Below are 23,851 nucleotides of genomic sequence, written 5' to 3'. Positions count from 1 at the left end.
ATGGATACCCCACCAAAACACATTTACGACTTCTGTAACGCCCTGGTTACCCCAGAACAGTTACGGTGAACAGTGAACCGGAAATTTGACTCGCTAACCGAGTCCTTTGGTTAAAAACGTGATCTAGGTACTATTAACAGGTTAAGGTGAAAAACCAATAAAAAGGAAAGGGTACATTTCATTAAGTAAATAAACTGCTCATAAGCTTTTCAAAATGTTTACAAGATGTCCATAATACAAAAGAGTCGCTACAGTTTCAAATTTACAATCCCCGCCGGCCTAAGCGGCAAAAGTAGGGTAAACCCCTAGTCCCTCTGAGAACTCCTTGACCGTGGCAGTCAAGCGGCCCTGTATGTACACCACATCGCCCAAGCTCTCCACTCAGGGTTGGTTAAGCTTTTCCTTCCCTTTACCTGCACCACATAGCACCCATGAGCCAAGGCCCAGCAAGAAAACATAATAAAACATGATATAATATCAACAACGACCATAATAACCATTCAGGACTATCAGTCCAACAAATAGGTGACTGATGGACCCAAAACGGGTATGTTTAAAAATTTATACTCGCAAGCGCACGAATCGTATTTATAGAATAGTTTTCGTGTAAGCACGAGGTCGAACCCAAAGGAGTTGTCTAAAATTGAAAATGAAACTATTTTAAACCAAAATTATTAAATTCTAACCTAGTTCCAAAGATTGATGAGATTTTTGTAACAATAAAAATAAAATAAAAGATAATAATAAAGAAATTAAAGACAATATATATATATAACATAAATTAATAATAGAAATGAAGATGGTAAAATAAGATTATTAAGGATTAGAATCCACAAAATATAAGTTCAATAATATTTATAAGTACATTGATTCCCAAGTTTTAGTGATAGTTAAAATAAATCAAACTATCATTTTCTAAATAAATTTATAATTTTAAGCACAAATTATTTCTAAAAAGATAGGATTTTTCTTCACTTTTCAAAGTTATAATTTCAAAGAATTTAGTGTAAATCAATCTAATGAAATAACAAATAAATCAATGAACATTATTTATAAGGCAAAACATAATATTTTTGTTCTAAGCATGGATGTGTTCAATTTAATGACACATCTTACACAAAGAATATTATGTATTTGCACTAATGAAGAACAAAGTTTAAATATGTGCTAACAATCCAAAATACATTATATTTAAGATGAAAGAAGATATTTGAATAAGAAAATTCCATAAACTTTGTTGCACAAAATGGGAAATCAAGATACAAAATAAACACTATCTAGTTACACATTGTTTCATCATCACCTTAATAATCTTAAAAAGATTAGAAACACATAACTAGAATATCAAATACACACTAAAAATTACAAACATAGATAGGAAAATTTTGAGGAGAAACCCCCAAATTGTTCCTCTAAAAATACATAAAAAAATATGACCCAAAAGAAGAAAACAAGATGAAAAGAATAGAGTGGTGGAATAAGTGGTCTAAAAAAAAGGGTGTTTTGGGGCCTGCTGGGCGAGCTGGGTATCTGGGCCGGTTGACAGGCCCATGGTGGCTTGTTGGCAAAAAGAGAAGGAAGGCCCACGTTTGGGCTTGGCTTCATATATGCGGCTGGGCATTGGAAGGTTGATGAGGGAGTGTGATGATGGCTGGGGGGTTAGTGCTTGGAGGAGCTTGCTGCTGGGTCACGTGGAGATGGCTGAAGGAAATGTTGAAGGAGGGAAGGCTGCAGCTTGACACGTGGCGGCAGTGGGAGAGAGGCTTCGTGGGCCTGGGCTTGGTAGACTTCCTTGGGCCTAAGAAAAATACCATTTTTCTTGCTATTTTCTTTCAAAACTACCACCTTTCTTTTGATTTCCTTGCTTCTCAAAAGGCACAAATGAAATAAATTTCCTACAAAATAAAGTATAAACTAAATTAAAATTAAATATTTTCATTAATAAAATATATCATATAACTCCCATGAAAACATTAATTAAAATTTAATTTACATAACATTTAATTTCAATAAAATCAAATTTTTAACATTCAAACTAACAATACTAATTTTAACTAATTCAATTACAACATAACACAATACAATAACTATAAAAACATATAAAAATCTAGAAAACTACAATAAGACTAATAAATTAAAAATTACATAAAAATTTAATAAGTTAATTAAAAACTCAAGAACTAAGCAACAATTAGCCTATAAAATATGGTAAAATAACTCTATTTTGTAGAGTTATCACACCCCCAAACTTAAAGTTTTGCTAGTCCTCAAGCAAAAGAAAAATTAAAATACACATTATTTATTTATTTTATTTTTTTATTGGTGATATAAAAATGATTTTCTCAAAAATTGCACAATGAAAATAAATCTAAAAAATTATTATGAATAAAAGTTAAGATTATGTAATTAATTAAATTGTCAATTTTGCTTTTAGAAAATAGGTTTTCATTAAAATTATTTTTCACTTAAACTTATAGGAAATAAGAGTGTCTATGAAAAATGTAATTTTTGTTACAAGCAAAATTGACCCTATAATTAAAAACAAAGCTTAAAAATTATTCATATTTTTAAGAGAATTAATTTCAAACTCAATCAGAATTTTTATCATTGAACATGAAAATATCACCAATTTTTTTTTTTTTTTTTAAATAAGTTTTTTTTTTTTTTTTTTTTGAATTTTTTATGAAAATGAACAAAATAAAATAAAAAAAAATTAACAAAACAACAACATAAAAAAAAAAAATTTCAAACAAACATAAATAAAACACAAAGCAAACACAATAAAACTCGATACCCCCAAACTTAATTTAAGCATTGTCCTCAATGTGTCAAAATATAAATATAAATTAAAATTGACAAGAGTGTAAAGTTTAGAATGGTCGTACCTCGATATTGTGCATTGCGAAGAGAGAACAAGATACAACTAACAAAAATTAAATCACACATAAAACAACAATACAAATAAAACACAAGTTATCAAGATCACACAGGAATCAAAAAGCATGGTAAACAGGGTCCTCAAGGAGTATCTCATCTACTTCATCAGTTTTTAATTCTAAAAATGGTTTTAATTTTTGTCCATTAACTTTAAATATATCACCATTTTTAGGATTTTCAATTTCAATAGCTCCATGTGGAAAAACAATACGAACCATGTAAGGACCGGACCACCTAGAGCGTAATTTTCCCGGGAATAAATGCAAACGAGAGTTGTATAAAAGGACTTTCTGACCTAGATAAAAATCTTTTCTCAAAATATTTTTATCATGGTAAAATTTCATGCGATCCTTATACTTTTTGAATAGTCATATGCATCATTCCTAATTTCGTCTAGTTCATTTAGTTGAAGTTTTCGTTTCTCACCTGCCTTGTCTAAAGAAAAGTTTAACTGCTTAATTGCCCAAAAGGCTCTATGTTCTAACTCGACAGGTAAATGGCACGCCTTCCCATACACAAGTCTGTAGGGTGACATGCCAATGGGCGTTTTGTACGCGGTACGATACGCCCATAATGCATCAGTGAGTCTTAAGGACCAATCTTTTCTAGTTGGATTCACAGTTTTTTCTAAAATGTGCTTAACTTCCCTATTAGACACTTCAACTTGACCACTAGTTTGTGGGTGATATGGTGTTGAGACTTTATGTGTAATGCCATATTGTTTCATCAAATGTTCAAATGGCCTGTTACAAAAGTGTGTACCGTTATCACTAATTATAGCACGTGGTGAACCAAAACGGGAAAATATATTTTCTTTCAAAAAACGAAGCACAACTTTGTGGTCATTAGTGTGGCATGCAATAGCTTCAACCCATTTAGATACATAATCGACTCCAACAAGAATATAAAGATTACCAAAAGAGTTAGGAAATGGTCCCATAAAATCAATGCCCCAAACATCAAATATGTCAATAATAAGAATAGGATTTAAAGGCATCATGTTTCTTTTAGTTAAACTTCCTAACTTTTGGCAACGTTCACAAGCTTTACAATAAACATAAGTATCATGAAAGATAGTAGGCCAATAAAAACCACATTGTAAAACTTTAGCAGCTGTTTTCTTACCACTAAAATGTCCTCCACATGCATGATCATGACAAAAAGATATGATTTTAGCCTGATCACAGTTTGGAATGCATCTTCTAATTATTTGATCAGGGCAGTATTTAAACAAGTAAGGATCATCCCAAATAAATTTTTTCACCTCAGAATAAAATTTAGATTTATCATGCTTAGACCAATGAGATGGTATTTCTTTAGTGACCAAATAATTAACAATATCAGCATACCAAGGTAATGAAGAAATATGCATTAATTGTTCATCAGGAAAAGTTTCAGTGATAGGAGTGGAATCATGTATAGTTTCAACAACTAGTCTAGATAAATGATCAGCAACAACATTTTCAGATCCTTTTTTATCACGTATTTCTAAGTCGAATTCTTGTAAAAGCAGGATCCAACGGATCAAACGAGACTTAGCATCTTTTTTCGATAAGAGATATTTTAATGCAGCATGATCAGAATAGACAATAATTTTAGATCCTAACAAATAAGATCTAAATTTCTCCAATGCAAAAACAACAGCAAGCACTTCTTTTTCGGTTGTGGAATAATTTAATTGAGCATCATTTAAAGTTTTGCTAGCATAGTAAATTACATGAGGTATTTTTTCAAGTCTTTGTCCTAAGACAGCACCTATAGCATAATCAGAAGCATCACACATTATTTCAAAATGTATTTTCCAATCAGGAGGTCGAATAATGGGTGCAGTAGTCAACAAACTTTTTAATTTTTCAAAGGCAACATGGCAATTATTATCAAAGACAAAAGCATTTTCTTTTCCAAGTAAATGGCATAAAGGCCAAGAAATTTTGCTAAAGTATTTTATAAATCTTCTATAAAAACCGGCATGACCTAAAAATGATCTAATTTCTTTCACAGTTTTAGGTGGGGGAAGTTTTGAAATAAGATCAACTTTAGCTTTATCAACTTCTATGCCGTCAGATGAGATTACATGACCTAAAACAATTCCTTTTTTAACCATAAAATGACATTTTTCCCAGTTGAGCACAAGGTTTTTCTCTTTGCAACGAATTAAAACAAGTGAAAGATGGTGCAAACATTCATCAAAAGAGGAACCAAACACAGAAAAATCATCCATAAATACTTCAAGAAATCTTTCAACCATGTCAGAAAAAATCGAAATCATACATCTTTGAAAAGTCGCGGGTGCATTACATAATCCAAAAGGCATGCGACGATAGGCAAAAGTCCCAAAAGGGCATGTAAATGTAGTCTTTTCTTGATCTTCTGGGGCAATGGGGATTTGGTTATATCCTGAATACCCATCAAGAAAACAATAATATGCATGGCCAGCTAATCGTTCAAGCATTTGATCAATGAAAGGTAATGGAAAATGGTCTTTTCTAGTAACATTATTCAGCTTTCTATAGTCTATGCACACTCTCCACCCCGTTTGTACTCTAGTAGGGATTAATTCATTTTTTTCATTTTCAACAACCGTAATCCCAGACTTCTTAGGCACAACTTGAACAGGACTAACCCATTGACTATCAGAAATAGGGTAAATGATACCTACGTCTAACAATTTTATGACCTCTTCTCTAACTACTTCTTTCATATTTGGATTTAATCTTCTTTGACATTCCCGAGAGGTTTTAGCATTCTCTTCTAGATGGATTCTATGCATACATATGGATGGGCTAATTCCTTTAATGTCTCCAATGGTCCAACCTATGGCTTCTTTATGTTTTCTAAGGACATCTAACAACTTGTTTTCTTGTTCTTTATCTAAAGCAGAAGCTATGATAACAGGTAAGGTTTCAGATTCTCCTAGAAAAGCATATTTTAAATTTTCCGGCAAAGGTTTAAGGTCTAACTTTGGAGACTCAGAAATTGATTGAACATGATCTAAGGGTGAAAAAGGTTCAACTTTGGTTTCATTTAAGGGTATAGGCTCTACCAAAGAATTCACATCATCATTAGAGTCATCAACATGCAAGTTCATACCAAAGTATTTTTCACAAAAGTCAAGTAAGTCATTTCCATCATCTTCACATATGCTATCTATCATGTTAACTTCATGTATTTCCTCACACTCAACAGATTTAGCAACATTAAAAACATTCAATTCAACAGTCATATTTCCAAAAGATAATTTCAAAACACCATTACGACAGTTTATGATTGCATTAGATGTAGCTAAGAATGGTCTACCTAAAATGATAGGAATTTGAGCATGCATATTTTCCACAGGTTGAGTATCAAGAACAATGAAGTCAACAGGAAAATAAAATTTATCAACTTTTATCAAAACATCCTCTATAATGCCTCTAGGAATTTTCACAGAACGATCGGCTAATTGAAGAGTTATAGAGGTAGGTTTTAGCTCACCAAGACCAAGTTGCTTATAAACAGAATAAGGCAATAAATTCACACTAGCACCCAAATCAAGTAAAGCTTTGTTAATAAAATGATCACCAATAATGCATGAAATTGTGGGACACCCAGGATCTTTATATTTAACAAGACTCTTATATTGAATAATGGAACTAGCTTGTTCAGTTAAAAACGCCTTTTTAGGAACATTAGTGTTTCTTTTAACAGTACAAAGATCCTTTAAAAATTTAGAGTAGGCAGGAATTTGTTTAATGGCATCTAAGAAAGGGATATTGATACTAACTTGCTTAAAAACTTCTAAGATGTCATTATATTGGACGCCTTTTTTAATTGGAAGTAATCTTTGTGGGAATGGGGCTTTTGGAATAAAAGGATGGATTGGAGTTTTTTTGTTTGATGAGTCATTGAGATTAGAACTAGAAGGCTGACTCTTTTCTTTTTCTTTTTCGTTTTCAACCTCGGGTATGTAATCGGGTTTGACAATTTTCTTTCCAGACCTAAGAGTTGAAATTGATTTGACTTCTCCATTATGACTAGACTTTCCTATCTCATATTGACCTTTTGGATTAGGGATAGGTTGACTAGGGAATGTTCCTTTCTCTCTATCAGCTAAAGCAGTGGCGAGTTGTCCTACTTGTGTCTCGAGTTTGGTAATTGATTGAGATTGATTTTGTAGGATTTGTTGAGTGGATTGCATAAATTGTTGTAAAGTATCTTCTAAGGAAGGTTTTCTTTGTTGCGGATATGGTTGATTTTGTGGGGCATGAGCTTGGTTTTGTGTGTTGTATTGGTGCCCTTGATTCATTTGGGGTTGGTTTTGTCTCCATGAAAAGTTCGGATGGTTTCTCCAATTTGGATTGTAGGTGGACGAAAATGGGCTATCATTTGGTTTCCCATAAGAATGAAGAGCATTGGCCTCCTCAGAAAAGGCTTCTTGGTAGGAAGGGCATGATTGGGCATTATGGCAAGGACTAGAACATATAGAACAAACATCTTTTCTAGGTTGAATTGGAGAGTTTATAGTTTGGCTTATGGCTAAAGCTTCTACTTTTCTCGCTAATTTGTCTAAGGATGTTCTTAAGTCTAATTCTTCTTTTACTTCATACCTTCCTCCTCTTTTTGGTGAATTAGTTGACCTAGACCTAGGATCAAAATAATTCCATTGTTGTGAATTGACAGATAAATCTTCAAGGGCGTCCCACGCCTCTTGTCCTTGAAATTTTAAAATTTTTCCAGTATGCATAGATTGAATCATTTGACGATTAGAGGGAGTCAAACCATCATAAAAATATTTTACAAGTCTCCATTTTTCAAAACCATGATGAGGACATTTTAATAATAAATCTTTAAATCTTTCCCAACATTCATAGAACTCTTCATTATCTTTTTGAAAAAACTCGGAGATTTCTCTCCTTAGACTATCAGTTTTAGACATAGGAAAAAATTTCAGTAAGAATTTATTATAAAGTTTATCCCAGGTAGTTATAGACCCCGTGGGAAGGGAATTTAACCAAGCTTTTGATTTGTCTTTTAATGAAAAAGGAAACAATCTTAGTTTGACCGACTCATCAGAAAAATTTTGAAATTTAAATGTTGAGCAAATTTCTAAGAAATCTTTGACATGCATGTAAGGATCCTCTCTATCTAACCCATAAAAAGATGGCAACAATTGAATGATTGCTGGTTTAAGCTCAAAATGAGTAGCAGAAGTTGCAGGTAAAACAATGCATGAAGGAGCATTAGATGAAATAGGTGCAAAATATTCAAGCAAAGTTTTTTCAGGCACAACATTTTCATCAACAATATTAGCAATAGGTTCCATGATGCTCAAATTTTTACTAACACTTTCAATTTCAAACAAAGATAAACGTCTTTTTACTAATCGTTTTTTAGAGTTACGTTCCCAATGATGCATACAATTTTTCACAAACAAGGCAACAAGGATAATCTCAAACAAGCAATTTTCTGATGTGGAAGATCAGTTAAAACCGCAACCACAGAGCATACTTAGAATTTTTAGAGATTTCACAACAATATAATTCTTATGGTTTACTTGTCCCCAGGCCTATTTGATTCCACTTACTCGCGCACTACTAACAACTCCCCGAGGTTAATTAGTAGAGGCGGATGGGAATTTGGTCAAATTTCCTTTAAGCAAGAATTGCTTATGGTGAAAGGACAAGATTTAGGTTTCTTTTTTTTTTTCAAGTATTTTTCACAATATTACGCTAAAATATTAAAGAAGACAAAGAAAAATAAGGCAAAAATTAAATAAGACTAAAATTTAAGCAAGAGTAGGGAGGCATAGCATGCCATCAACCATAACAAAATTAAGGTAAAAACTAGGAGGCACAAGTGCCATCAACTTAAACATAAGATAGAGGACTAGGAGGCAAAAATTGCCATCAACTAGCTAGGAGGCAAAATTGCCATCAACTAGTAATTTGCGGAAATTAAATAAAATAAAAATTACAACAATATAAATAAAGAAAATTACAACAAATGTCAAGAGGCACAAGTGCCATCAATTAACAAAGATATAAAAGAAATAAAATTACAACAAAATTATAACAAAATTAGGAGGCACAAGTGCCATCGACTATAAAAATTAAAAGGATAGATAGGAGGCACAAGTGCCGTCAACTAAAAAAAAAACAATAAATATAAATATAAGTATATATTTTTTTATGGGTGGTTGAACCGTCCCAAATTTCTTTTTATCTTTTTTTTTTTAGATTTTATAGATATATATTTTTTAGTTTTTTTTTTTTTTTTTAAGTGTAACAAAAATTAAAATAACTAGTAGAAGAATTCACTAACCTTGAGATAAATTTCGTTTCTTTTCTTTGCAACTCCCCGGCAACGGCGCCAAAAACTTGATGGACCCAAAACGGGTATGTTTAAAAATTTATACTCGCAAGCGCACGAATCGTATTTATAGAATAGTTTTCGTGTAAGCACGAGGTCGAACCCAAAGGAGTTGTCTAAAATTGAAAATGAAACTATTTTAAACCAAAATTATTAAATTCTAACCTAGTTCCAAAGATTGATGAGATTTTTGTAACAATAAAAATAAAATAAAAGATAATAATAAAGAAATTAAAGACAATATATATATATATAACATAAATTAATAATAGAAATGAAGATGGTAAAATAAGATTATTAAGGATTAGAATCCACAAAATATAAGTTCAATAATATTTATAAGTACATTGATTCCCAAGTTTTAGTGATAGTTAAAATAAATCAAACTATCATTTTCTAAATAAATTTATAATTTTAAGCACAAATTATTTCTAAAAAGATAGGATTTTTCTTCACTTTTCAAAGTTATAATTTCAAAGAATTTAGTGTAAATCAATCTAATGAAATAACAAATAAATCAATGAACATTATTTATAAGGCAAAACATAATATTTTTGTTCTAAGCATGGATGTGTTCAATTTAATGACACATCTTACACAAAGAATATTATGTATTTGCACTAATGAAGAACAAAGTTTAAATATGTGCTAACAATCCAAAATACATTATATTTAAGATGAAAGAAGATATTTGAATAAGAAAATTCCATAAACTTTGTTGCACAAAATGGGAAATCAAGATACAAAATAAACACTATCTAGTTACACATTGTTTCATCATCACCTTAATAATCTTAAAAAGATTAGAAACACATAACTAGAATATCAAATACACACTAAAAATTACAAACATAGATAGGAAAATTTTGAGGAGAAACCCCCAAATTGTTCCTCTAAAAATACATAAAAAAATATGACCCAAAAGAAGAAAACAAGATGAAAAGAATAGAGTGGTGGAATAAGTGGTCTAAAAAAAAGGGTGTTTTGGGGCCTGCTGGGCGAGCTGGGTATCTGGGCCGGTTGACAGGCCCATGGTGGCTTGTTGGCAAAAAGAGAAGGAAGGCCCACGTTTGGGCTTGGCTTCATATATGCGGCTGGGCATTGGAAGGTTGATGAGGGAGTGTGATGATGGCTGGGGGGTTAGTGCTTGGAGGAGCTTGCTGCTGGGTCACGTGGAGATGGCTGAAGGAAATGTTGAAGGAGGGAAGGCTGCAGCTTGACACGTGGCGGCAGTGGGAGAGAGGCTTCGTGGGCCTGGGCTTGGTAGACTTCCTTGGGCCTAAGAAAAATACCATTTTTCTTGCTATTTTCTTTCAAAACTACCACCTTTCTTTTGATTTCCTTGCTTCTCAAAAGGCACAAATGAAATAAATTTCCTACAAAATAAAGTATAAACTAAATTAAAATTAAATATTTTCATTAATAAAATATATCATATAACTCCCATGAAAACATTAATTAAAATTTAATTTACATAACATTTAATTTCAATAAAATCAAATTTTTAACATTCAAACTAACAATACTAATTTTAACTAATTCAATTACAACATAACACAATACAATAACTATAAAAACATATAAAAATCTAGAAAACTACAATAAGACTAATAAATTAAAAATTACATAAAAATTTAATAAGTTAATTAAAAACTCAAGAACTAAGCAACAATTAGCCTATAAAATATGGTAAAATAACTCTATTTTGTAGAGTTATCAGTGACAATAGCCAAAAGTCACAATAATGAGCATCGCTCCCTCTAGCCATGTGACGGTAGGGTCACCAGGGCTTAACTGATAGGTGATTCTTTCATAAGCTTGTTCAGGACAGGTGCATGGTGATTGGTCACCAACATAACCTTCCTCACGACTCTAGAGTCGAAACTATGGACAACGTCCCTTAGCCACGTGACAAATGGTCACCGGGGTCATATACCTTGGCTATAGTCATCTGGTCGTAGACCAGGCAAGCACTTATAAGTTCTTCGACCCTAGGGTCGGTCTAGCATTAATGCCATAGAGCCATTCAATGCGAGATTCTCGACTTTAGAGTCGGTCCCTGACTAGTCAGTGTCTCAACAGGTAATCAGCGTTCACTAGCATTTAATATGCAATCCATGTCCACATATATCAACTAACATGCTCCAATATCAAACCATGCATGTCATATACCCATACAGGGTGCAACTGTATTCATACACCATTTTCTTACCTCTGGTTCGAGTGAGAATTATGATATGAACGACCCCTGAGAACGATCAACCTTTAAAGTCCTTGACGGTCACCTGGTCATAACCAAATTATAGGATTCATCAATAAAAATGATAACCGAGGGTTCCCAAACCAAATCCTAGCCCCCGAGACATCAAATACTACCCAACCGGGTACTAGGTCCAACCCCGAGGCCTATGGTTTGAATCCCCAAGCTAAAAACCACATTTTAGCAAAATTGGCCTTAAGGGTCGCGGCCCTCCTCTGCTGCGCCGCGGTGCGCCCTCAAACAGAGAGGGCTCCCTGCCTGCCAAACGCCGAGGGCCGCGGCGCACCCCTGCTGCGCCGCGGCGCCCAGCCCAGAACAGCAACATGCCCACGCACGAACCAATTTTCCCCCTGTGCGATTTCCTCTCAAACCAGTCCTTCAAACCTTCATAAAACCTCTTCCAAACATATAATTGAACCCCCAAACAAACCCTTAGCTCACTCTCATCAAACCCCAATCAAACTAACACTAAAACCCCCTTTGATTCACACTTCCCACATCAAAACTCTAAGGCTGAAAGCAACAATCAAAACAGAGCATGTATAAAAACCAGTGGCTAAAACTCACCTTGGAACCGGTTTTGGACCTCCCTCACAAGCTAAATCAAGTCTCCAATCCAGCCCTTAAGTTTCCCTAACTTGAATCTCCACCAAGAACTCAAAACCTTCAAAGGAGAAGTGAAGAAGATGATGTACGGGAAAGGAAGAGGCAAACCCCTGTTTTTGTTCTGTTTATTCTACCACCTTCTACAGTCATAAAAGTCTCATATATCCACCCCTAAAATGACCAAATTTCCCTTGTGTCATCTAAAGCCTTCCAAGCTACTCTAGGGGTAAAATCGGTACTTTCCGCCTATCCCGTTAATTATAATTAACGCTTCCCAATTCCCGCTAATCTCAAAATCCTCAAACACCAATAATTCATATCCCGTTACCCTAAAATCCCTGGTAACGCCATAACCATAAATATCACCCCAAGACTCACCCCGAGCCCCAATCTCAAACCTGTTATGACCAAACCGTTAAATCATGTTTAAAGATCGTCTCATGTCGAAATACTCGAACCAATCCACATTATAATGTGGTCTCACAATATATCATTAACGCACATACAAACATACAATTATACCCTCAACGGGCCAAATTACTAAAACACCCCTGTAAACAAATGTGGACCCACATGCATGCATTTAACATCATATTATAATATAATTCTCATAAGCATGCATAAACACATTTAATGGCATAATTAAACAGTTATGGCCCTCCCGGCCTACTAATCCAGCCATTAACCATAATAGGGAATCCAGGGCATTACAACTTCGGCTAGCAAACTTGTCATGTTTAGCTTGTTGATTATGAGCAAAGGGTAAACAACCAACAATGCGTAATTCACTAAAGGAAGGTTCACACCCAAAGAGAATTTCATAAGGAGTTTTGTTGAAAAGAATACTAGACGGAGTCCGGTTTATGAGATGGGCAGCGGCCAAAACACATTTTCCCCAAAAATAAATTGGCAACCCCCCTTGAAAATGTAATGCACGAGCGACATTCAAAATATGTTGGTGTTTTCTTTCTACTCATCCATTTTGTTGAGGTGTACCCACACAAGAAGTGTGAAATAATATTCCATTGGCCAAAAAATAATCTTTCATGCAGTTAAACTTTGTTCCATTGTCACTACGAACAAATCGCACTTTTTTAGAAAATTGACATTCAATCATGGCAAAGAAAGACATAAACATCGTAAAAGCTTCTCTTTTATCAATCAATAAATAAACCCACACAACACGAGAATAATCATCCACTAAAGTTAAAAAAAATAGCGAGCACCACAAGAATAAATTTCATCATATGGACCCCATAAATCACAATGAATTAACTCAAAAATTCGAGATGATTTATTCTGACTCAAAGGAAAACTATTGCGAGAATGTTAGCACGATGACAAACTTTACAACTCTTATCCAAATGACCTCTAGAATTATTAAAAAAAGGAAGTAACTTCACTACATTCTCAGAAGGATGACCCAATCGATGATGCCATAGTTCCAAGGATAGTGAACTAGGAACAGAAACCGCTTGCACTGTGAATCCTTGACGCAAGTAATAAAGTCCATCTCGTCTCTCGCCCGTGCCAATCACCACCCTCGAATGTAGGTCCTGTATAGCGCACAAGTTAGAATTAAATTGGACAAAACATCGAAGGTCATCATTTAATTGTGAAACAGAGATCAAAATGCATTGTAATTTGGGAACGAAAAGGACATTATAAAGTGTGATGGAATCTGTGAGTCGCACATCATCCTCTTTAGTTGCAATAATCGTTTGACCATCTGGAAGACCAACAGAACATGGAGAAACATCATGAATATTTAATAAACAAGATTCATTACCGATAACATGATGAGAACAACTTGTATCAATTATCCAAGCATCTATTCCCAGCTTACCATTCAACCGCTTGGAGGAAGAAGATGGAGGACCAAAGGCGGCTGTTAAAGCGGCCTATTGATCTGCAGTAAATCCTGGAGGAGATGGTGAGACGGAAGGCGGATTGTGAGGAACATCAGAAGCAGTAGCATTCGCACGCAAGTTGGTGCGACCACGGCCTACCGAAGTCTTTTGAGACTGAGCAGGTGATTTTCCTTTGAAATTGCTTTTGCCATCCGACAGAGATCCATATTTCTCCAAGTACCAATCTTGTAACGACCCAAATTCACTAATTAGGCTTAAGGGCCTTGATTAGTGTGCCTGGAGGGCATAATGGGAATTATGTGTGATTTTAATGATTAAGATGCATGATTATGATTTAAAGCATGTTATATGACTATGTGTATTATGTTATGTGATAATTATGCTATGTGATTTGTACCACGTGGGTGTGGTGATATCAATGTGATGCACGTGCCAAGACGGTCCTAGAGAACTAGATAATGGTAACTGGTGATTTGGTAACTTGTGTAACTGTTAGTAACCATAGAGAGTAACAGGTTTTGTTGGAAAAGTGGTAGAACTGTAAAGTAAGTAAAAGACAAGTGTGCCCTTGAGGTTTAGTTAGGAAGGGATATTAGTGGAGGGATAAGGTAGTCTTTTGGTAGTGGTATAGATGTCTTTGGCTGAGGAAAAAGGATATACACGATTCTTTTATGCTAAGTATAACTGGAATTAAGACTTGGAAGGCTAGAAAGATCAAGAAGGAAAGGGAGAATCAAGAACCTAGAAGGCAAAGTGGAAGGGGAGTTGAGCTGTGTTCTTTGAGGCTAGTAAAGGGTTTAAGGGTGTGGAATCAAGCACATATCAAGGTTCATACTGAGGTAAGGATTTGGTCCCTGTTTTGTTAAGTTCTGAATTTGGTTTTTGAAGGAATTGAAAGATAGCCATGGCTTGTTTTGCATGAAAATTCAGCTGGTTTGTCAAGGGGAAATTCAGTTCAAAGCTTGGATTTAAGGAAGCTCAAGCTGAATATCTGATTGAAGTAAGGGTATTAAATATGTTTGCAACCTTGTAGCTGTTATGGTTTAAGGATTTAGAGGTCTGGTTTGTGCTATTCTCAAGTTTTGGTTTAAGTGTTTGAATCTGGAATTTAAGTGTGAATTCTGAGAATAGTTGTGTAATTGAGTCAGATTATGATGTTTATGGGTTGTGGTATGGTCTATTTGGGGTTTTGAGTTGGTTTCGGGGCTTAGGTATAAGTTTGGGGTGATTTGGAGTGATTTGGGTTCGGGAAAAACGCAGGGAAAAACCCAGATTTCTGGGCTTGCGAAGGAGCGCCGCGACGCAAGGCTGATTCTTGGCAGAGCAAGTTCTCTGACTTGCTGGACGTCGCTGCCCTATAGGGTTGCGCCGCGACGCTAGGCCAATTTCAGAACATAGGATTTTGCAATTTTGAGCCTTTGCTCCAGGGGTTCGGGGGATATCTTCGGTGCATTGTTTTAGGGATTTGGGGGTCCCGAGAGTGTGGGATTGGTTCCGGGAAGTAGTTTTGGATTGATTAGTGACAAAGGATGTTTCATTTGTGATGTGATTAGGTCTTTGGAGAGGCTCGAGGTAGAGGACCATGCTCGCGGCTTCGTGGCGTCGGAAACTAGTGAATTGAAAGGTAAGAAAACTGCACCCGGTTGTGTGATTGAAATGGGACTAAGTGCTCCCGGGAATTGTGTCGTGTCAATGTTGGTATTACGCCATGGGACATGTAAAAGCGGTCTAAGAGTACCGTACATGATATTAGCGCACAGGGCGCGGATTGGCCACTGGTAGCCAAGGACAATGGGATAACGGAGGGAGCAGCCTGAGGGCGCTAGCCCTAGTTATCATTTGTGAACTCTAAATGATATGAATTGACATGCCTAGTATGTGGAATACTTGCTTATATTGATTGATAATGTGGTTGAGATTATGTAATGCAATTGTGGGATTTTGACTTGTTTGCTAATTGCCTATGCTTTGTTGCTGTTGTGTTTTCTTGCTGGGTCTTGGCTCACGGGTGCTATGTGGTGCAGGTAAAGGAAAGGGCAAGCTGGACCAAGCCTGAGGTGGAGAGCTCCGAGGTGGAATGTACATAGCCAGCGGTTCGACCGTCACGGTCGAGGAGTGGACCAGTACAGGGATCACCTAACTGCTTGTTTTGCCTTAGTATGGCCGGTTGTTGTATATAAACCTTGAGACTTTTGTAAACGGTCTTTGAACTTAATATTTTTGGGATCCCATGTAACAGATAATACTTTTTAATGAAAATGTGGCTTTTGAGACCAAAATGCTTTTAACCCTAGTTCCTTTATAGTTTTAATGACACAAATTTTATTTAAATGACTTGATTAGCAAGTCTGACACTTTATAAACACACAGTGTAGCGGTCTTGGCTATCCAGGGCGTTACAAATCTGGAATACCATGAATATCAAAACAAGTAGCATTGTCATGGCCGGTTTTGTGGCAGTGAGAACAAGTCAAGGCTGCCTTGTCTGGCTTATCAAGACGCGACTTGAATCGATTGTCGGGACGTACAGCAAAACCAACCACATCAGGTTTGTCTTCATTGATGCAAGTGATCCCACAGACCCGCTCATCTTGAGCAATTTGCTGAAAGGCTCGGTTTAACGAAGGAAGAGGATCTTGCGAGAGAAGGAATATCAAAACAAGTAGCATTGTCATGGCCGGTTTTGTGGCAGTGAGAACAAGTCAAGGCTGCCTTGTCTGGCTTATCAAGACGCGACTTGAATCGATTGTCGTGACGTACAGCAAAACCAACCACATCAGGTTTGTCTTCATTGATGCAAGTGATCCCACAGACCCGCTCATCTTGAGCAATTTGCTGAAAGGCTCGGTTTAACGAAGGAAGAGGATCTTGCGAGAGAAGAGTGAACCTTAATTGAGCATAATAATTGGAACACAAGCCAAGAAAAAATTGGTGGAGCCGATCATCAGAACGACATTTTTTATGTTGTTTACCAACCTGACAAGTACATTTACCACACTTGCAAGAAGTCAAAGGATCATGTTTATCAAGTTCATCCCATAACACATTTAATTTATTGAAATAAACAGCAATAGGCATAGTTTTGTTTGCTCACAACGATTAATATCACCCTTAAGTTGGTGAATACGGGGACCATTAACAATGGAGAAACGTTCAAGCAGATCATCCCATAAATGTTTGGCATCATCATAATTGGATAACATAGAACGTACCTCTAGGTCAATGGTATTTGTGAGCCATAAGACAAGCATACAATGAATCATAACCCAATCATCTTTTGTACAGGGAGGAACAATATCAGTGATGGTCCCGTTAAGAAATCTGAATTTGCGCCGAGAAGAAAGAGCAACCCAAATAGCATGAGACCATTCATCGAAATTATCAAGCTTCAAATGTATTGGAGTAATGAAATAACCAGGACAATCTTGCGGTCCTAAGAAAAAAGGCAAACCGGGATTAATTTTCGTGGGCAGTTGCGGTGCAATCTGTACCGGCAATGGAGTTTTGTCTCCGTTCATGGTGTTGGAAAAAAAAAACTAGCTTTGATACCATGTTAAGTTTAAGATCGTATATCCTTCTCATTGATTCAATATAATTATTTATACAAAGAAGCTTGCACGGCAAGACCAAAAACAAGCCATAAACTTAGGAAATTCAAGTGACTAAACAAAAGAAATAAATGATATATGACTATATATAGATTATCCAATAATTAATATGAAATAATATCATATCAATACCAAATTATATCTTAACATCATATAATTAACCCATTACCTATATCACAAGGCTTTTACCAGAATTTATTACATATCACTACATTACATTGAAATTTGAAAGTTATCACATCAATACTCAACCAAACTTGAACACATACACACACTTTAGTTTATGAAAATTGTTATTACACATTATGCAATTTAATATCGAATCAAACATATTATAATTCAAAATAAAATATGTGAGAACAATATTAAATTTGACCAATGGATATCGAGATCAAGGAGTGTGCCCCATAGCAATGCTCTTAGTTTATTTGATGAAACTAGCTAATTGTATTATTTAGTTGTGCACTCATAGAAATGGCACACGCATAGTTGAATCATCCACAAAACCTGTGGACACTTTGCAGTTTGGATTGGTTGGGATATTGACATCAAGAGTTAGCATCCGGTACTCAATGTCGAGTTCTTTAAAAATCTTGACCATTTCCTCAACCAAAAGGGCTTTCCTACCCAATTTCTCCCTATTGTCTTGGTGGTTCATTCGGTGTGTAACACACAATGATAATTTCAGTTTGTTCAACTCAACCACATCCATCATCATCAACGTTGGACTTGGGTGCCAATGGTCACTTCTACTTTCAATAAACCTGCCAATATTTTCATTTAAACACACATATATATATATAGCATTTCAACAATATTGAATATAAATTCTTTTGATGATCATTTTGTATGTATATACCTTTTAATTTTTTCCTTCATAGTGACTATCTTCGTCATGGGAGTTGAGATATGGACGCAAAAATCAACAGTGTCTCCCATGTCTGGACTTCGATAAAAGTTAGTAATGGGTCTGGTGGATAGAGCACTGTTGGGAAATATGACCTTTTGATTGTCATATCTCATAAACACCGTAGTTAATATATTCATTTCCTCAACCACCATCTGTTTATTAGAATCATAAAATGAGGTTAATAATCCTTGTTAATTCGGTACATTTTGTAATTTGTAGTAGAAAATACATATTCATTTTTAATATTATATAATAGGATGGACTCTATTTATTATGTAAGAGAACCGGTTCTACCAATAGAACTGAAATTATAAATAGTTCTTATGAATAGGTATCCAAGCAATTTTTTTTTTTTAATTATTTACCAAGTAGTATTACTCGGCACTGTTTTCAACTAATGACAAAGCCATAATTAATACATAAAGGGCCATTTTTAAAAAAATATTATATGATACAATGAATAAATAAAAAATAATTTTAGGGGCCAATATAAATTGTAAGGGGCATGATCACCTTAGGGTGTTTGGTATATTGTTTAAGTTTGTGGGAGTAAAGTGGTTTAGATTAAGAGAATATGAAACTCAAGTGTTTAGATGGTTAAGATTACCCACAATTCAAGCTAAAAAATAATACTCACTTAAAAACAAAACTTCCAAGTCATTAAATATAAATTTAATTCCCATACCAAACAGCCGTTGTTCTTTAGCTCTCTTATTGCACTAGACACCCTTTCAAATTTAGTCGATATCTTGTCTTAAAATCTATCCTCGTAAATTGATCTATATATATATATATTAATTGAAATAAAATTCAAAGGGTTATATATATATATATATATAAAAAAAAGAAGTTTAATTACCTGGACTCCGTCCACTTCACAACGATCACCTACATCAAATGGGTGAACTATAAATAAGAAAATGATAGCTTCAAATACTGTTCTACAGGTATTGCCAAAGATAAAAACAGCCAGAAGAAGCTGGGAGCTTATGAAGACGAGGAAATGCATGATGGGAACTCCAAGTATAAGAAGTGAGATTATCACAATTACGATGCCTACGAGCACTGTCAGCATATTGTGAAGTTCATCCACAGCTGTTTTTGTATCGTTGAGAGACCATGTAAGTGCTCTTCTTTCTCTGAATGCATTCACCTGTACATCACATCAATTAAATATGGAAAACTCACCAACACATCATGTTAATTATCATGAAGAAAGAAAAAAAAAGGGTGTAAGAAAAGACTGCTCTTAATTATTATTATTATTATTATAATTACCACCCAATCTTTGAGAACCGACTTGGTAATTCCCTCGTTTTCAGATGTTGCTCCAAATAGATGCATTGTTCTAATAGCTTCGTCTTTATTCATAAACCTCATCAAATCCTCTAGGTAAATACATCTGTAACAACACATATTTAACACAACAACAAAGCTCTAGCTTGTCAAATATTCATATATATATATATAGTAACCTATATGTATATCATTCAACACAACAACAAAGCTTGTCAAATATATATATTCATACTTGGACCCGAACTTGGCTACATTGGCAAATATCTTCTTGGCTGCCTCTTTTGCCTGGCATTCAGTTTTGATCTGTAAAGAAGACTCATCATCCGTATTAATATTATTAGAGTTCTGTATTTTTTCATCCAGAGTGGCCAAGGACCCAGTCCTTACAGTATCGATCATTTTCCTCATATTCCAAGCTGATATATTCTTCTGATTTAGCTTATGCAAGTGGTCAATTGAGAATTTTCCACCTTGTTTGTGAGCCACCTGCCTAGAAAATCTGTCATTGGAAGGAAGCAGGCTTGCTCTGAGGTCACTTGGCATAGCCATGGCTGCAGCCCCAGCAGCCTTAGCCATCTGAAACTCCCGAACCACAGCGACAGCCATTAAATGATCTTCTTTCATGTGATACTTTGGGGGACCAGAAAGAGATTCAACCACATATTGGTTAAACAAAGCATCTTGAATTCGATCAAAGAAGTTGTTCACATGAAAAGACAATGCTAGAACCTTAACCATAAGTGTTTTCAGAAGCCATATTAGATTTCCCACCAAAAAACAAACCAGAATTTTGGTCACATAAACTAAGAACTTACTCTCGGTCCTCTCCTCTACCTTTTTATTAAAAACACAGTTCCAAACAAGCAAAACTAGACCTAACCAGAGACAATTCTGGACTGCCCTTCTCAAACCATAAACGAAATACAAAACCCTTTTCCTCGAAAGAAAATTTCTCTCTATAAAGATGACAAGCAACCGAATTCCCCAACCAGAGACTAACCTCCCACAGTTTAATGCCAAAACAAGAATTTCCCATTTCCATAATGGAAGGTCCCAAAGCTTTTGCTTCTTCAGGACTGGAATACAAAGACTACAACCCAAGGCTGCTAAGATCAAAACAAAGCTTACCCACTGAACAAGTGTGAGTATATTGAACTTGGATTTCTTATCTTCTTCTGGAATGTCATCGTCCTCATCAAAAGACTGATCATTATTATCACCATCTTTTCTCAGTAGCCTTCCAGAAGTGATCACTCTCTCCCATTTCCGAAATGGTTCCTCAGGTGGGTCAACGAGCCTGGACTTGGTCCTGCTTAAGGGTGGCTTCCACGAGCTTTGTGGGGAGGAAGTGTTTGAGTTACCCTTCTGAGCATCTTGGCTCGGTGAGCCCTGGTATACTCGTCTGGTGGAGCTTTCCTCTCCTCCATTATTAAATTTTGAAGCAATATTATTATTCTCTGCTTCTTTGCTGCCACTTGCCATGATAGCAATGTTGACAACCACTTCTCTATCACTCTGAACCATTTTTTTCTCTACTTTGCTACTTTGTTGAGCTAGCAAGACGGAGTGAACTTCTTCATAAGATTCTTCTTAGCGAGTGGTGTGAGCGTAACCGTGTTTTTCATTGTCAAAGATTCGACCATTTGAGAAAATTCTCTTAGAAGTAACGTGGTTGTTACTTTGAGCAATTCTCGTAGCTTTTGTTAGTGTTATAAAAAGGAATAATATATATGCTTGTACATTATTTGACACATAATTTCTCAACTAACTTAACATTTGAGAATCACTAATTAGTGGTGCGATCCAATATCAAATTCATACATTTGAATTTAATAAAGAGTTTTGTTATTTAACACTTTAAGGTACCTAATACTTGGTTAGCGATACTCCATAATACTTATTAAATTCAAATAAATGGGGTCCAATATTGAATTACACCAATAGCGGTATGATATTTTCTTATGGTGTTGGGCACCAGTGACGCCCCTTAGCAAATTCTCTTTAATAAATATTGTGAGATATCATTAACCAACCATAAAGTGTCAACTCATAAAGTATTGAACACTTTAAGATATGCACTCACTTAAGCACAACCTACATGGCATCTTACATTACTTTCAAACCATTATTTCACCGAGCCAAGATATCGTTCTATCAGCAAAGGTAAAGTAGTAATTAAAATGCTTCATTATGTGTTTGAAATCGGATTTGGTTTGGAAAGTTTTTTTAGCATTTTTTCACTTTATCTTATAATTATGCTCTTGCTTTCATTATATAATTTATACATTTTGCTAATTTGTAGTTTAATGTGCCAGCTAGATATTATGGGTTGTGTGAGACTAATACAAAAAATATGTTATTTTTCTAATTTTCTTTTAAAAATGATAATTTTATAGATAATTTGAAATTTTGGGACATTATGTAATGTACAATTTTGGGAGTGTTAAGAATTATGAGTTATATCTTGAAATGAATTAGTCACATGTAGAGTAACTTATATTCTTATAAATTATATGATATTCTCAACATTTTTCATGTGGGACTTATATTCTAATACTTTTTAATTTTCTTATACTAGTGTTTTTTTATTTTTGTTTCACTATATTTAAACAATGTATATTTTTTAGAATTATATTTGCACTTTATAAATTTATATATGTACCCTATATATTTCCTATATTATGTCTTAGGCACAATTTTCACAAAAAATAAAATTGTGGACTCCTTTTTAAAAAAAATGGGAATTAAAGTGTTTTTTAAAAAAATATATAAATTTGTTTTTTTATATAAAATAAAGGGATTATACCCATTGGGTACTCTGTATTTTTATAAAATTAAACTTTAGTACCCTATATTATGAATGAATACTCATGTGGCACCTTTTAATTTAAAAATGAGTTAAAATAGTACCCTCCTCTAATTTAGTCAACAAACTTTTTAAAATGCTTAAATTACCCTCTATTATACTAAATTAATTAATAACTAAATTATTAAAAAATTAAATCTAAATTTAAAATAATAATAACTTTATAAAATTAAAACTAAAAACTTAAAAAGAAAATAATTATGAAACGACTATATCTCATTCTCTCCCTCTTTCTCCCTAAAATAAATAAATATAAATGTTTAATACATTCTTATATATAAATAATATAATAAATTTAATTTTATATTGTATTGTATTATATAGTTTTATTTTCAATGAGAAATTTTAATTGTTTTATTAAAAATATAGTTTAAAAGAAAAAGAAAAAAGAATTTTTAATTTTATTATAATTGAGATATTAAGATTAAAATTTTAAAAATAAAACTGAAGAATTAAAATAGCATATTTTTGCCATTAAATAATAAAAAGATATTTTGAAAAATTTTGAAGCCTATTTTTTTTTAAATCAATATATATTAAGCTTATATATATACTAGATACAAGTAATAAACAATGCGCGTTTGCTTGGTTTTATTTTTAGAATTTATTAATTATTATTATTAAATTTGTATAATTGTCATATAAATTTCAAACAAATAAACAATATATATATATATAAGAATGACATAAACAAATTAAATAAAAAATTAAACCAAAATATTATTTATAATTTTTTTAAATATATATATAATATGATAGCATTTTTAAACATAAATAATATAATTTTTTAATAAAAATTAAGATTATGTCTTAAATATTATTATCATAACAATATTTTATAATATTTGAATTCATATTAATATAATTAGTAAAAAATTAAGAATATATATTATTATCATAATAATATTATATAACATTTAAATTTATATTAATATAATTATTAAATATCTAGTTTTGTATTATATATTATTATAATAATGATATTTTACAACATTTGAATTTGAATTTAAATTTGAATTTTTATTATAATATTTGAATTTATATTTATATAATTAATAAATATTTATTTTTAATTAGTTTTAATGGTATATTTCGTTAAATATTTAGAATATTCCGTTAAAGTTAACAAAACAAACCGTTAAAACC

The 23,851-nt window shown here is 33.8% G+C and overlaps 1 protein-coding gene and 1 non-coding gene across 2 annotated transcripts; one reads left to right on the top strand and one right to left on the bottom strand.

Annotated features, from left to right (window-relative positions):
• The first annotated feature begins 7,730 nt into the window (after window positions 1–7,730).
• Window positions 7,731–7,837, top strand: LOC133807570 (small nucleolar RNA R71). The gene has a single exon (XR_009879476.1). It is a non-coding gene; the product is annotated as a small nucleolar RNA R71 (small nucleolar RNA).
• A 9,884-nt stretch (window positions 7,838–17,721) lies between these two features.
• On the bottom strand, window positions 17,722–21,379 carry LOC133806975 (mechanosensitive ion channel protein 8-like). Its single transcript, XM_062245069.1, has 5 exons — window positions 20,072–21,379; window positions 19,819–19,942; window positions 19,400–19,693; window positions 18,490–18,692; window positions 17,722–18,394 (listed from the first exon to the last, which is right to left on the bottom strand). Exons 1-5 carry the CDS (start codon window positions 21,361–21,363, stop codon window positions 18,097–18,099), a joined length of 2,211 nt encoding a protein of 736 aa, XP_062101053.1. The 5' UTR covers window positions 21,364–21,379; the 3' UTR covers window positions 17,722–18,096.
• Window positions 21,380–23,851: the final 2,472 nt, after the last annotated feature.

The sequence above is a fragment of the Humulus lupulus genome, chromosome X, assembly GCF_963169125.1.
Source record: "Humulus lupulus chromosome X, drHumLupu1.1, whole genome shotgun sequence".
Taxonomy (NCBI): domain Eukaryota; kingdom Viridiplantae; phylum Streptophyta; class Magnoliopsida; order Rosales; family Cannabaceae; genus Humulus; species Humulus lupulus.
The sequence above is the reverse complement of the archived record's forward strand: the minus strand, read 5'-3'. Positions and strand labels throughout refer to the sequence as shown.